Source organism: Lissotriton helveticus, chromosome 7 (assembly GCF_964261635.1).
Source record: "Lissotriton helveticus chromosome 7, aLisHel1.1, whole genome shotgun sequence".
Classification (NCBI taxonomy): domain Eukaryota; kingdom Metazoa; phylum Chordata; class Amphibia; order Caudata; family Salamandridae; genus Lissotriton; species Lissotriton helveticus.
This window is the reverse complement of record NC_136068.1, coordinates 1,860,591,358-1,860,605,902: the sequence shown is the minus strand read 5'-3', so window position 1 is coordinate 1,860,605,902 and position 14,545 is coordinate 1,860,591,358. Positions and strand designations below refer to the sequence as shown.

At 47.3% G+C, this 14,545-nt stretch overlaps 1 protein-coding gene across 1 annotated transcript in view; it reads right to left on the bottom strand.

The window, feature by feature from the left end:
- Window positions 1-14,545, bottom strand: part of LOC144769766 (putative DBH-like monooxygenase protein 2) — a 611,053-nt gene that overhangs the window by 107,850 nt on the left and 488,658 nt on the right. The window contains exon 12 of the mRNA XM_078653944.1: window positions 13,940-14,045. Within this exon, the coding sequence (XP_078510070.1) occupies window positions 13,940-14,045 (106 nt within the window). The remainder of the gene's footprint in view (window positions 1-13,939; window positions 14,046-14,545) is intronic.

Here is a 14,545-nt window from a genome sequence, read left to right as displayed (position 1 = left end):
ATCGCATCACTCGCTGCGGAGCGCATCCCTGACAGTGCGAGGAAATTCCCACACCTACGAAGGCCCAGATCGTCGCAGCACCTGTTGCCACTGCCAGAGCCGTCACATCCTTCATTTGCGGGACGCACCAGACCAGTGCAGGAAGACTAACATCGCTGCGAGTGTTGTCGAAGAGCCTGTCGTCGCTGGGTGAGAACGCCACACCGCTTGCTTGCCGACTGCATCCCGTCGCTGCAAACATCATCGCAGATCATCGCATTGAGGAGGTGCGAGAGAGAGATCGCCGCTGGATCACGCATCCTCGCCCCAGAGATTGTCGCAGCCCCTACGAGAGCGTCGCATCGTGCCTTTGTGAGAACAAACTTTCTACGGAACCTACGCACCGGAATCCATACAAGTGGCCTTCCTCCCCATACAGACCGTATTCGTCGCAACACGCCCGCTGCTGCAGCGGAGCTGTCGCATCGCCTCCCCAGGGTCTCAGGAACAACGCATCGCTTGTTTTCCACCGCACCAGCTTCTGCTTTTGGAACTTTGTCTCCACTAAAGGTTCTGTGTCTAAAACGTGTCGCAACCGTGAACTTTTCACGCAACTGTGGATTACTTTATTGCAACCTAAAGAACTTTTCTTGCAACCTTAAGAACTCTTTTGAAACCATTTTCTTGTACTGTGTATGTTGGATTTTTGTCGTTTTGGTCATGTGTAGTTTAGACTATTAAATACCTTTATTTTTCTAAACTGTTGTGGAGTCAGTTTGTGGTGTTTTCACTGTGTTACTGTGAGTGTTGGTACAAATACTTTACACATTGCCTTCTGATTAGCCTTGACTGCTCGTGCCAAGCTACCTAGAGGATGAGCAGGGGTTATCTCAAAGGGTTCCTCCTTACCCTGACTAGAAGCAAGGGTGCCTATTTGGACAGTGGTACCAACCTCTGCCAACTAGAGACCCCCATTTCTAACATTGTTGGTCAGCGGTGGGGATTTGAACTTGTATTTGTACTAGACCCACTGTGATTGGTGTACATCACTAGTGAGTGCAGACCACTAAGCCACCGCATACTACATTTTTTATTTTTGGTTCTATTTTTGATCGTAACCCTGAAAGAATCCAAGCATCCTGTCTCAGAATGGTAAACCAGCAAGAGATGTTGCAGAACTGGAGTTTGATATTGAAATGTTAAGTGATTACAAAGTAGGTCAACTCAGGCAGTTCTGCAGGAACTTTGGATGCCCCATGAAGCGCTGCTCCAGAAAGGAGGAGCTACAGGAGGCCTTAAGGGCCTTGTGGGAGACCAAAAAGGCTGGGGAGACAAATGATGCAGAAGTGGATGAGGATGCACAGAGGGATGGTTTTAGGCCACAGGATCTGCCTGTGTCCAGAGCAGCCTCAAGGGCTGGCAGCAACCATTCAGCTGAAAGTTTTTCCCCAGAGGAGTTGGAGGAAAACCAAAGGGCTAGAGATCATAAGTTAGAAATGTTGAGGCTTGAAATGGAGCTGAAGCAAATGGAAAGGGCGGCGGAGGGGATCAAAAATGCCCGTGCCCTGGAGGAATTGAAATTAACCTTGGCCCATTAAGTAAGAATGAGGAAGCTTGAGTTGGAGCTCAAGAGGCGTGAGGCCATGAGGGTCTCAGCTGAAGAAGAAACATGGGTAGCTCAAGAGGTGAGCTTTGCTGAGTTGGAGGTGGAGTCCAGCTCAGATGGTGGCAGCATGGTTATGATATCTAGTGCTGAGAGAAAGGTACAAACACCCCGAGATGTGTTGCGCCTGACTTGAGGAAGGGGATCGACATACAACAGAGGGTTCAGGTTTATGATGTAGTCCCATTGGAGTACAGTGTCCCTGAAGTAGATTGGGGGAATGGCACAGGGGACCACATTCCTAGTGGTGGGAGGGACACTCTACTGACTCTAGATGAGAGGTACAGGGAGAGGGGTTCCCCCAGGGTAGAAACCTTGGTGTGTGTGTGTGAAGACCAGCCAGAAGAGTGTGGGTTGTGTGACATAGACAGTCAGATCCTGTCTTGCCAGTCTCAGGAGAGTTGTGGGGGGTACTTGTGTGAGGCACTGGAGGGTAAGGCAAAGGGGAACTTGGTTAATAACTGTGGGGGGCTGTGTGATTCATTTGTTGGAGAGCATATTTTAAATCCCTGTTTTCCAGAGCTATGCCAACACCCGGTGGAGTGTGAGTTCTCTGACCCCAGAGAGCTTGCATTGGAGGCAGACCTCTCGGTAGATTCCAAAGGGTCTGTAGAGGCATTGGGGAGTGATCCCAAGAGGAGTGGCTTAGATGTCTTCAAGGCCTGTGAGGTGGAAGAGGTTCAGCGTAGCCCAGTTAGGTCCCAGGTTAGTGGGAGGGGTGTAGGGGCTCATGTCCAGTCTCAGTGGAGAAGGAGTGAGTGTGGGACGGTGTGTCTCACGGTGCCCGAAACCCAGTCTCAGGGCCTGGAGGGTTCCTTAAGGGAACACCTGGTTGGGGACCTAGACTGTACTAGTAGGCCATTTGAGGAGGATCTCCTTGTTTCTGGTGACCAGGGAGTGCCTGTAACCAGGCCTCTATCGGTTCTGGTGTCTGGCAGTGCCACTCCAGTTGGGAGGGTGCAGAAGTCCAGACTGAGGAGTGAGAGAGGGAAGGAGGCCCCAGTGGGAAAGCCAGTGGGTCAGGGACCAGTAAGAAGGGCTGAGTCCCCAGTGAGTGACCATGGTGACCTCACTTCTGTCCTGGGGGATCTTCCCGTGCTGTCAGGTGGACAGGGGTCGGGAGACCTGCACCAGGCAGACTGTCACAGGACACATGAGTTGTGTGTCACCCTCAAGGGGGTACTGTGTGAGTCCCCAGAAGTCCTGTCGTGTCAGGCAAGTGCACAACCGCAGGTATTGGGCCCTGGGTTGGGAGACCAGGTTCAGGATCTGCCTGACCTGGAAGGAAGGACATCTGTAACCAGTGTCCTGGCCAGTTGGCTTCCAGAGTTACCCCTCCAGTAGGAAGGGTGCAGTGCTCTGCAAGGGGGTGCAGAGGGAGGGAGTCCTCACCTCTGACCCGGTGCAACCTGATGGAGACCAGTTGCTGGAGGGAGATCCTGAACTGGTGGGTGAATGGTGCGGGACACCTGCCACAGGTGCCCTGGCTATTCTAGAAGGGGATAGCGCTCCAGGTGGGAGGGTAAAGAACCCCAAGGAAGAGGAAGACCTGGTGTGGGGAAGCCCACCCCAGCCTCCTGTCCAGCCGCTGGATACAGGTCCAGGACTGGTGGGTCAGTGCCAGGATGTTAGACCTGACATGACAAGAGAGGGAGTGGAAAATGGATGCCAAGCACCTGGGGCTACTGCCCCCCACCCTCTGACGCCACAGGGGTTTGAGAGCCCTGAGAGGCATAAGGCTTGGGCCTCATCCCTGACCACTGTTAGTGGCCACTGTGGCTTGCTGTCTGTCTGTTGGGATAGACCTGTGAGTAAGTTAGAGTTAGGTGCTACACAGGTGGTGTCCACAGGTGAGGAGAAGGGTTCCACATGGATTGGGATGGTGGACCATGAGAGTATGGATAGAGTGATGCAACTGGGTTCAGGACGGCATAGAACAGGAATTATGCCCTGCTGTTTGGGCCAGTTTCCGTGTTCTATTGCCTTAAGCAGGGAATCCCATCGAGGTATCATTTGGTCTACCCTGGCTTTAGGCTGGAAGGGGGTTGCCTTGGAACTGGCCCTTTTTGCAGGGTTATCCCCAAACTTTTTGCTTCTTCCTCCTTTATTTTTCCTGACCCGTGGCTGTTGGCAATAGGACTCTGCGCACTTCACCACTGCTGATCAGTGCAAAAGTGCATATGCTCTCTGTGTAAATTGTTATTGTGATTGGATATACATGATTGTCATATTTGTATCACCGTGAAGTCCCTAGTAAAGTGCACTGGGTGTGCCAGGGCTGGTGATGACAAATGCTACTAGTGGGTCTGCAGCACTGATTGTGCCACCCACATGAGTAGCCCTAAAATGGTGTCTCAGGCCAGCCACCGCAGTGCCTGCATGCAGTCTGTGAACTGCCATGTTCTCCAGGTCAGTGTGCCCACTGACCATGCCTAACCCTTCCCTTTTTGTGCACATTGGTCCCCCCTATGGAAGGCCCAAGGTACCCCCATGGGCAGGGTGCAGTGTATGTGAAAGGTAGAGCATGTACTGGTGCAGGTGACATACGCTGGTAGTGAATTACAGCCATTTTCGTTTTTCACTATTGTAAAGCTATCTTGCTCCTTAGGTTAACATGGGGGATGCTGGCTACAGTGGCTATCAGCATTTCTTCCCATAGAAACAAGATAGGACATAAGAGTCTAGTATCCCTGAACTCAGAATTTAATAACACATATTTTAGGAAGGGTTGTTTTTGAATCCTGTGTTTGAGAACAGCACTTTTAGAAAGTTGCAGTTCTCTTGTCTGACCTTCCTGTGTGCCTTGGCCTGTTTGTGTATTGACTGTCTGGTTTGAGAGTGACAGGGGCTGGGGATTCCCCAGGAGGCTGGCTGAGTCAGCCCTAGGCTGAATGACTGCATTTGCAACTTGAGTGGTGGGAGGAGATAGCACCTGGGCCTAAATAGGGCTGCGCCTGCCTTTCACAATGCTGGCTCCACCCCCTGCTGGGCGGCTGACGACCCTGCCCCTCACTCTGAAAGGAAAGGAGAAGCCAGGAAAACAAAGTGCTCAAGAAACACCCAGAACTGGTTCAGACCGGGCTCAGGGCCCACTTGCACAAAGAGAACAAAGACTTTTAGGGGTATAAGTACAGGACCCCTGACATCAGCAAATTAGATCATCCTAGAATCAAGAAGGAACCTCTGCCAAGGAGAAAGCTGAAACTGAAGAAGGAAGATTGTCCAGCTGTTGCTCTGCTGGATTGCCCTGCTGTTGCTTTGCTGCCATGGAGAGTGGAAGGACTTTGCTTTGTGCTGTGTCCCCTTGCCTGAAGGAATCTCCAAGGGCCTGAGAAGAGCTGGCTCCCTGTTCTGAAGTCCCAGGAACAAAAGGACTTCACCCCCAGCTCCCCCGGAGCTCTACTGAGAGAGTTCTTTCCTTCCTGGAGTGTGTGGCCCTTGTGTGGTGCCTCTGGAAGTTGTACCTGTGCTGGGAACCTGGAAACCCAGATTTAGAGACTTTGCTTCAGAAAAGTTATCGCATCACTCGCTGCGGAACGCATCCCCAACAGTGTGAGGAAATTCCCACCGCTACGAAGGCCGAGATCTTCGCAGCGCCTGTTGCCGCTGCCAGAGCCGTCGCATCCTTCATTTGCGGGACACACCAGACCAGTGTGGGAAGACTAAAATCGCTGTGAGTGTTGTCGCAGAGCCTGTCGTCGCTGGGTGAGAATGCCGCACCGCTTCCTTGCCGACCGCATCCTGTCGCTGCCAACATCGTCGCAGATCATCGCATTGAGGAGCTGCGAGAGAGAGATCGCCGCTGGATCACGCATCGTCGCCCCAGAGATTGTCGCACCCCCTACGAGAGCGTTGCATCGTGCCTTTGCGAGAACAAACTTCCTACAGAATCTACGCACCGGAATCCATACATGTGGCCTTCCTCCTGATACAGACCGGATTCATCGCAACACGCCCGCTGCTGCAGCGGGGCTGTTGCATCGCCTCCCCAGGGTCTCAGGAACAACGCATCGCTTGTTTTCCACTGCACCAGCTTCTGCTTTTGGAACTTTGTCGCAACTAAAGGTACTGTGTCTAAAACGTGACGCAACTGTGAACTTTTCACGCAACTATGGATTACTTTATCGCAACACAAAAGAAATTTTGTTGCAACCTTAAGAACTCTTTTAAACCATATTCTTGTACTGTGTATGTTGGATTTTTGTCATTTTGGTCTTGTGTAGTTTAAATTATTAAATACATTTATTTTTCTAAACTGTTGTGGAGTCAGTTTGTGGTGTTTTCACTGTGTTACTGTGAGTGTTGGTACAAATACTTTACACATTGCCTTCTGATTAGCTTCTTGACTGCTCATGCCAAGCTACCTAGAAGGTGAGCAGGGGTTATCTCAGAGGGTTTCCTCCTTACCCTGACTAGAAGCAAGGCTCCCTATTTGGACAGTGGTACCTACCTCTGCCAACTAGAGACCCCATTTCTAACACAAACACTCTGACATTGCTGTACTTATCTATACAGTGTTGTAAAAGTGAAGCAGTTACACATTCAGGTTGACACTGTATGCAGAAGTCTTATTATCCAGTCAGCACCAAAATATTTGTCTAGTAAAGAAGGCCTTAGTACATGGACTGGTTCAAACTCCGGTTTACTGTGCATGTACTCTTCTATGCACCTGAAAACTTGTCTTTTAAACTTTTAATTACCCAGTCTCTATCCTTATACTCTTTCCAAACACATTGCTACTACTGTTTCAGTATTGTTCTGAGCCACATAGCAATATATGCTTGTCTATACATTCAGCTCTACAGTCTCCTTCGATAAGTGTAATCATTCTGCTTTAAAGGGGCGTGCAATGGGTGTTACTGGGGGTGTTCCCAGCAACACCCGTGGCCTTTTGACACTGCCCCACATTTACAAGAAATCCTAAATCTGAGGCAGTGCCAAAAACTTACCCCTCCCCAGGGGAGGCATAAGGAAGACGGAACGGGGAAATTTTTTTTATTTCTCTTCGTTTTTCCTTTGTCTACGTGTGCTGCATTCTGCAGCACAGATAGAAAAAGGAAAAGTCTCTTGTGATTATTTTAGTACAGAAAGGTTTCCCTACCTGTACAAAAAAAATCATCCTTGCAATGCAGGCACCCTTGCACAATTGTGAAAATGTTCCTGCGTTGGTGCAGTCAGACCATTGTGCGCCGGCGCAAGGGAAAAGGATAGGAATTTGCTGCATCTTATAGATATGGCACATTCCTACCTTTTTCTTTTGCCATAGGGAAGCGCAGCAGGAAGGGCTGCTGCACTTTCCTACGGCAACATCTCATAAATGAGGGCTATGTCAGTAGCCAAGTACTCATGGTGTAAAGTGGGCCTTAGGGCATATGGTGCTTCAACCCCCTATAGACTGTGCATACACTGTGCTATGGACCTGCAAATTTGCCTTTTATATGCTGAATTCCGCAGTTTCTATCTTTACACTTCCACCAAACACTCTGTTACTCTTCTTGGTATAGTTTTCTAGTGACCCATTGATCAGTGTGTAGTAAGGCATTCACTACATTAAAGCAGTAATTAGTAGGTGTACAATAAGTGGTACATCCCCAGAGATATGCCAGTTATTGTGCACTGTGACATCACCACCATGGATGCACCGTATTTACCATGTGGTGCACTATGAGGCAAAAATGGCACAGATATGTGATGTATCTGTGCTGTGAAGATGGTGCATTGCTTGAGCTGTATTGGAAGCGCAACACAGCTCCACCAATGCTCTTTGGGCCCTATGCTCATAATGCTGTGTCAATCCTTACAGCTGCTTCAAGCAGCTGCAGGGTTTTGACACAGTATAAGCCCAAAAGTGAATGAATGAAATGTTATAGATTTCACGTAGTCCCTTTTAGGAGGCGTTCCTGCGCCAGAACTCCCCCCACCTGCGCAGGAAATCCACCTTCTGGCGCAGGGGTTTACAATGTGACGCACCTTCCAAATGTGGTACAAAAGAGGGTGGTGATGGACGGTGCATCTGAATCAATCAAACACTCACACCCAGTCAAAAGATCTGGGTTTAATCCATCACCGTTTTTTAGCCCACTCTGCCACCCCAGTTCAGACATGGCTATATGGAAATCAGTCTGACCCTGTGCCTCATGCGAACAGTCCAGCCCGAACTGCCAAGCCATGTCTTCCCTGGACCGGAAACAAGCTTCCGAGGACCGGTTTCTGGCATTCCAGCTGTCTTCAGCCGGCTTGCTTGAATCCAGTGGCAAAGTGAGCAAGGGACTCACGTCTGAGCATACCCTGCCACACTTATGGCGGCCAAAACCAGGACTGTTCCCATGAGGCACAGGGTCAGACTGATTTGCATATGGCCATGTCTGAACTGGGGTGGCTGAGTGAGCTAAAGAATGGTGATGGATTAAACCCAGATCAGTTGACTGGGGGTGAGTGTTTGATTTGCTCAAGCGCTCCGTCCATCATCCCCTTTTGTAGCACCTTCCAAATGCGCCACATTGTAAATACCACACACCATGCCACATCTTTTGCACCACTGTGTAAAACAGGCACAAGGGGGTTGTAAATCTGCCCCTAACACATACAAACTCATCCAGGCAGTTTCACCAGTAGTGCAAATTGAAACATAAACTTGTAACATATTTATATGCATATGTTACATTCAAGTGCGTCGGATGCACTACAGTATACTATAGGTAAACACCTTATAGATATATGCTGTAGCACTTCCTTATAGTTCGGCACTTTCACATTCACCATACACTACTAATGTATTCATTCATTCATTTATGAACTACGCATTCATTCTGACAAACTTTTAGACACTAACATAGAAATATAGTTCTTTCTTTAACCAGTGAAGGTAGTTCTGAAAATAACTCTTTTTTTTGTCTTCTTAGTTTTGTATTTTTTTTCTATTTTTTCAACAAGTTTTTTTTGTTTGTTTTTTCTTTGAACTAAAAAAATTGAACTTTTTAAACAAAAAAAATGTGGAACAGGAAAAAAAAAGTTTAAAAAAAGAAATTCTTTTTTAGGGCAACTGTGCTCCTCTTGCCTCTTCATAATCAGGGCAACAGATTGCTCACAATAACAAAGCATTTCTTTGCAGTATTTGCAGTGAAAAGCCAGCTTCGAAAACTGAGGAAGAATGATGGGATGTGGACTGCTTGCAGGAGGTGGTGGTGCAGTTGAGGTGCTAGCCACTGCAGGTGGAGGATTCTCTTGCAAGCTTCGCGTTGCCACCCTTGCATGTTTGTTGGGATGCAAGTTTTTGACGTGACGGTCCATGCTTGCAGTACCGAATGAGTACTTCTTTGATGGGTCACCTCCGGACAGTGTAACGTCACAGATTTTACACGTTACTTTAGGTGCATTCACCTTCTTCTGTCCCTCTGGAAAAGTAAAAAACTTCCAGATGAAGGCTTCTTTTTTTTCTGAGGCGGCTCAATCACAAATTCATTATTATCAGAGGAATGGTCAGATGGAGTTTGAGGAAGACCAGCCATTTTGAAGATAATGCTTCTAAAGGACTTCAGCTCCCTAGAATAGATGCTGCTCCTGAGAAAGTCCAAGTAGAATGATCAAAATGGGATGGGTCTTTCAACAGTTGGAGTAGGAAGTGTTATGGACCAATGAAATCTCTTCTTTTAAAGTCACATGGTCACTTAGAATAGTTGCGCACACCTGCACTATAATTGGTATGCTCACCGCAGTTTTGGCGGGTCTTTAGGCAGCTCTACTCGATATTATCGTCCGCGGCCATCTTGGAGTAGGTCGGGACGTGCTGTGGCGCCATTTTGGTGAGCGCTCCAGTAATATTTTCTGCAGGCGAGTCCCCTACTTAAATCTGGCATGGAGACGCGCAGCGGGGACGCGCAGCGGGAGCGCCGTCTTCGCGCCGGAGTCGTGCCAGAGTCCTGCCCGTCTGCGCCCGTCAGCGCTCAGGAAGCGCCTAGTGCCAGGAATTCTGTATCTTCCTACAGAGGTATGTATTCGAGGCACGAGCTTCTACGCTTCCGCCACCTGTCTCCACATTGCTCCTTGGGATCGGTTGATCCGCTATGTGGCCCTTTCCAATGCGCATGTGGCAATTTCTCTCTTAAGGCACCAGCCCCTATTGTGGCCTTATTTGCAGCTCCGGGGGAAGCATCTAGCTTCATAGACCCAGAGGCCCTTTGTGATCTTAGAGTTTGGAGTCTCAATGTCAGATCCTGTGTAAAACATCATTCTGACATTCACAATCTCATCTCTGAGGGGGCCCATGATATTTTCTTCCTGACCGAAACATGGTTACAGGATGAGTTGACAGCTATAGTAAACCTTGCTATTCCCTCCTATTTTGCTTTTTATACCCATAACCGCAATTCTAGGGGCGGGGGTATAGCCTTGATAGTTAAGTCGTGCTTTCCCTGTACTTGGAAGGTTTTGAAGGTGGATGGATGTGAGTGTGCTCACTTCACCATAATGGTCAATCACCATTTTTCTTTGTCGGGCCTCTTGATTTATCGACCTTCGGATCCTGATACTGCCTTTAGGAAGGCGTTACCTGAACTGTTGAGTTCTCTTGCGTTAAGCTCTGCCAATTTTAGAGTATTCGTAGATCTCAATCTTCATTTTGATCTTTGTCATACCCCAGCTATTAGCAGTTTTATTGCAGACTAGAAGGCATTACAACTGAGCCAGCTGGTGACCCACCCTCCGCATGAGGGTGGACACATCTTGGACCCCATATTCACTAATCTTACAGGAGCTAAGGTGCTTCTGCCCAGTCCAGTAGCGTGGTCTGATCATTTTCTGGTGAAGTGTCACCTTATGTTTAAGGATCCCTGCCTTAAGCCTTCAGAGAAAGATGTGTGGAAACGCCCCTGGAAAAAACTTAAGTCTGTAGATTTTCACAGATTACTTGTTGAAAATCCTTTGGGCCCTCTCAGTGAGGTGGAATCTGGTTACGATTCATTCTGTGAGTGGATAACTCGGGCTCTTGATCTTTTGATTCCTTCCACTTGGAGTAAATGTCGCTCCCAAGAGCCCAGTCCATGGTACGATAACACCTTGCTGCCTTTGAAAAAGGCTTGTAAACAGGCGGAAAGGTGCTGGGGTAAAACCTATGAGGCTGGTAAGAAGGTATTATATCTCTCTACAGTCAAAACTTATCACAAAGCTATTTGTAGAGCCCGTGCGGCCTACGATGCGCTAGAGTTTAAAACTTGCCCCAACCCATCCAAATTTATTTTTAAGGTCCTCAAAGATCTGACTGCCAGAAGAGCCCCTGCAGCTGATATACGCTCGGTAGCACATTGTGAAGATCTAGCGGCTTTTTTTCTTGAAAAAATACAGACCATCTACCGCTCCTTTCCGAGTACCATCTTACGGAGTGAGGTTGTGAGGCCTTGCTGTACCACCGATGTGGTCCTTTCAACTCTTTTTGATATGACAAGGGAGGTTTTTGACCGCTTGGTAATCAGGGTAAAACAGGATCGCCTGCAGACCCACTCAGACCGGCACAGTTGAGAGAACGCTCCACCCTATGCTTGCCACATCTTCGTCGTCTTATAAATTTATCCCTCTCATCAGGAATAGTTCCATCTAAATGGAAACAGGCATATGTCTCTCCAATCCTGAAGAAACCCACTCTGGATCCTCTCAAATTAGAGAATTATCGACCCATCTCTCTTCTCCCATGGGCTGCGAAGCTCGCGGAGGCCCATGTAAATAATATTCTATCGGAACATTTGCAGAGGATCAATATTCTGAATTCATCCCAGAATGTGTTTCGTACTGGGCACAGCACCGAGACGGCTTTACTTTCAATGACGGAATACCTGCGGACGGTGGTGGATTCTGGTCAAACTGCAGCACTGGTATTACTTGATCTCAGTGCCGCGTTTGACACAGTCTCCCACCCGATACTGTTGCAGCGGTTGGGAGATGCAGGTGTCTCGGGCCTGGCACTTGACTGGTTTCGATCTTTTTTGGATGATCGTTCCTTCAGGGTTGCCACCTTGCCTTATGAATCGAAGCCTTATCCCTTGGAACTAGGAGTGCCTCAGGGTTCGGCTCTGAGCCCCACACTTTTCAATCTTTATGTGCAGCCGCTGGCTGCTGTCGCCAAGCTTTGGGGTATGACTGTTGTCTCATATGCTGACGACACGCAGCTGGCGGTTGCTCTTACTGGGAACTCTGACCTTGATGCACTGAGGTTTCGAAATGGTCTCTTGGCTGTGGCTGGCTGGATGACTGTTAACTGTCTTCAGCTTAACGCCAAGAAGACAGAGGTTTTGATCGTGGGCAAGCAGAGTAACCTCTGGGGTGATAAGTGGTGGCCCCCAGAGCTCGGCACTACTCCAATTCCATCTTTGGAGGTTAAAAACCTAGGTGTCTGGCTTGATCCGACCCTTTCCTTTTGTGGCCACACAAAGAGAGTAGCAGCGACCTGTTTCAGGATACTACGTGGTTTAAGGCCCGTTTTTAAATTCTATGATGCCCCCACTAGGCAGTTGGTTATTCAGGCATCTATTTTGTCCCGGCTTGATTATGCTAGTTCCCTTCTGCTAGGGGCCAATCAAGCGGAAATCACACGACTACAACGTGTGCAGAATGCTGTGGCCATGGCCTTGGTAGGTCTACCAAGGTTCTGTTCCGCAAAAGGAACAATTCGTGCACTTCATTGGCTACCGATCAGACAAAGGATTGACTTTAAGACCTTATGTCTCTCCTTTAAGATCCTTAAATTGGCCTCCCCTCGGATTCTCGAGAACATTATTACTCCTTACATTCCGTCTCGTTCTCTGAGGTCTTTGGGGCAAAATCTGGTTGTTGTTCCACGTTTTAAGCGTTGTAGGATTGGTGGACGTTCCTTCCGTGTGCTGGATGCAAAACTTTGGAACTCACTCCCTGGCCACATTCGTGCCATAGATGACTTACTTAAGTTTAGGAAGGCGATTAAAACCCTTCTGTTCCCCTCTGATTGTTAGGATCCCTTCTCTCGGTTCTGCTGTTGCTTTGCGTAGTGTTGTGTTTCCCTGCCTATCCTAAGCGCCGGGACGCCCCTTTGCTGGGGCAGCTGTACGCTATAGAAGTCTGTGTAACATAACATAACATAACATGGCTGTGCGTACTCTTACGGTGCGCTTACGGAGCTCTTACGCTACGTTTACGGTGCACTTACGATGGGAATACGTACGACGTACTGCCACGATTTGCGTAATCGCTTTTCAAAGTAATATACACTTATTAAAAGTTTAAAAAAAAATTGTCATGATTATCCCAGATAATGTATACCTTTAAAATTTACAATAAATACATAGATATATCATTTTTAACATTATAAAACTTTTGTGGGGTACGCGTACGGGGCGCCGTACAAGCGTACATGACGTCACGCGGAAGCGCTGATGCGCTGCGTAACGTCAAAACGTATTCGATACGTATGCACGCATAAGCGCTGAGTCCAATTTACCATACAAAGGGCGGTGCGTTCACCGTACGCGTACGGTGCGATTATCCCCCAAAAAAAGAATGAAAAAGGAATTATATAGAATTTTATTTTAATATACTGAAAAAATAATTAATGAATAAAAACATTTTTTTATTTAGTTTTGTTATTATATTACATTAAAATATGAAATATAAACCAAAAAATATATATATAAATATTTATTATAAAAATGAAGAAAATTTGTATAAAAAGAAAGAAATTTTACTATTAATACAATTAACAATTATCATTTACAAAGCCTTTAAAATTCATTCAAAAAACCATAGGTTTCACACACGCTATAGTTAGGAATTAGCATTTAACCCCTTCTGCGCTCGTGACAAGGTCAGCTCGTCATGGGCGTTACCTGCGCTGCGCATGTGACGAGCTGACCTTGTCACGTAACAAGGGTTTTTGCGAATCGCAGCGCGCAGCGGAAAACCGCTAGCGCGCATGCGGTTAAAAAACCTTAGAAATTTACTGAAAAAACCCTAGGTTTCACACATGTTATAGTTAGCGGGACATTTCACTCATACAAAACCATTAAAATGTCCCCGTTATAGTTAGTTTAGCTAACTGAGAGGCCTCAGGGGTACCTATGCCCTGGGTACATACTCTACCATATACTAGGGACTGATAAGGGTACCCCAGTATCCAGTCTGGGGTAACTATAAGAAGCAGATCCTACTCTCCTACCAAACCTTCTATAAAGAATTGAACATTTAAATGCTCAAACCGTGTAGCTCTACATCAACAGTTTAATAAATCCTCATGCATAATTGTTGTAATTCTTAATTTGGAAAAAGAAAACAACTTACATTAGAATGAATCACTTGAATAAACTGGAGTGTTTCCTTCATTGCCTTTTGAACCAATGCAATATTATTAGGGGTCGGGGGTATAGAATTCAAAGCATTGCGATTCCTGCAAATAAAAAATACAGATTGGTTAAAAAGCCCATTTGTTTTACCTATATAACTTTTATTAGGAATGCCCAAATTATGGTGAAATAAACTACCAAGAGCTTTCAAACAAAGTCCCCAAATGGGTGCTCAGAGCCCTGAAGTCCTAGAGCACTGTGGTATCTCCTTTCACTGAGGCTAACAGCACAAATCAAAGGTGAACCACCCCCTGCAAAACTATCCACCCAATGTGGAGGTCACTGAGAAGTGGGCAGAGGCAGCGTCCTCTACCTCTGGCGTGCTCTTTGTTACCCCTACGGACCATGGTCTAAAGAGGTCACAAAGATAGAAGCAGGACTCTAATTAGGGTTCAGTGAAGTGCTAGCCCTCATGAGACTGATGAGAAGCACAAATCGCTGAGCCTGTTAGTTTGTTTGTTTGTTTAATGTTTTATATAGCGCAAACCAGATCCCAGGGGGTATCAGAGAGCTTTACATTTAGGATTGTTGCATTACAAGTTAC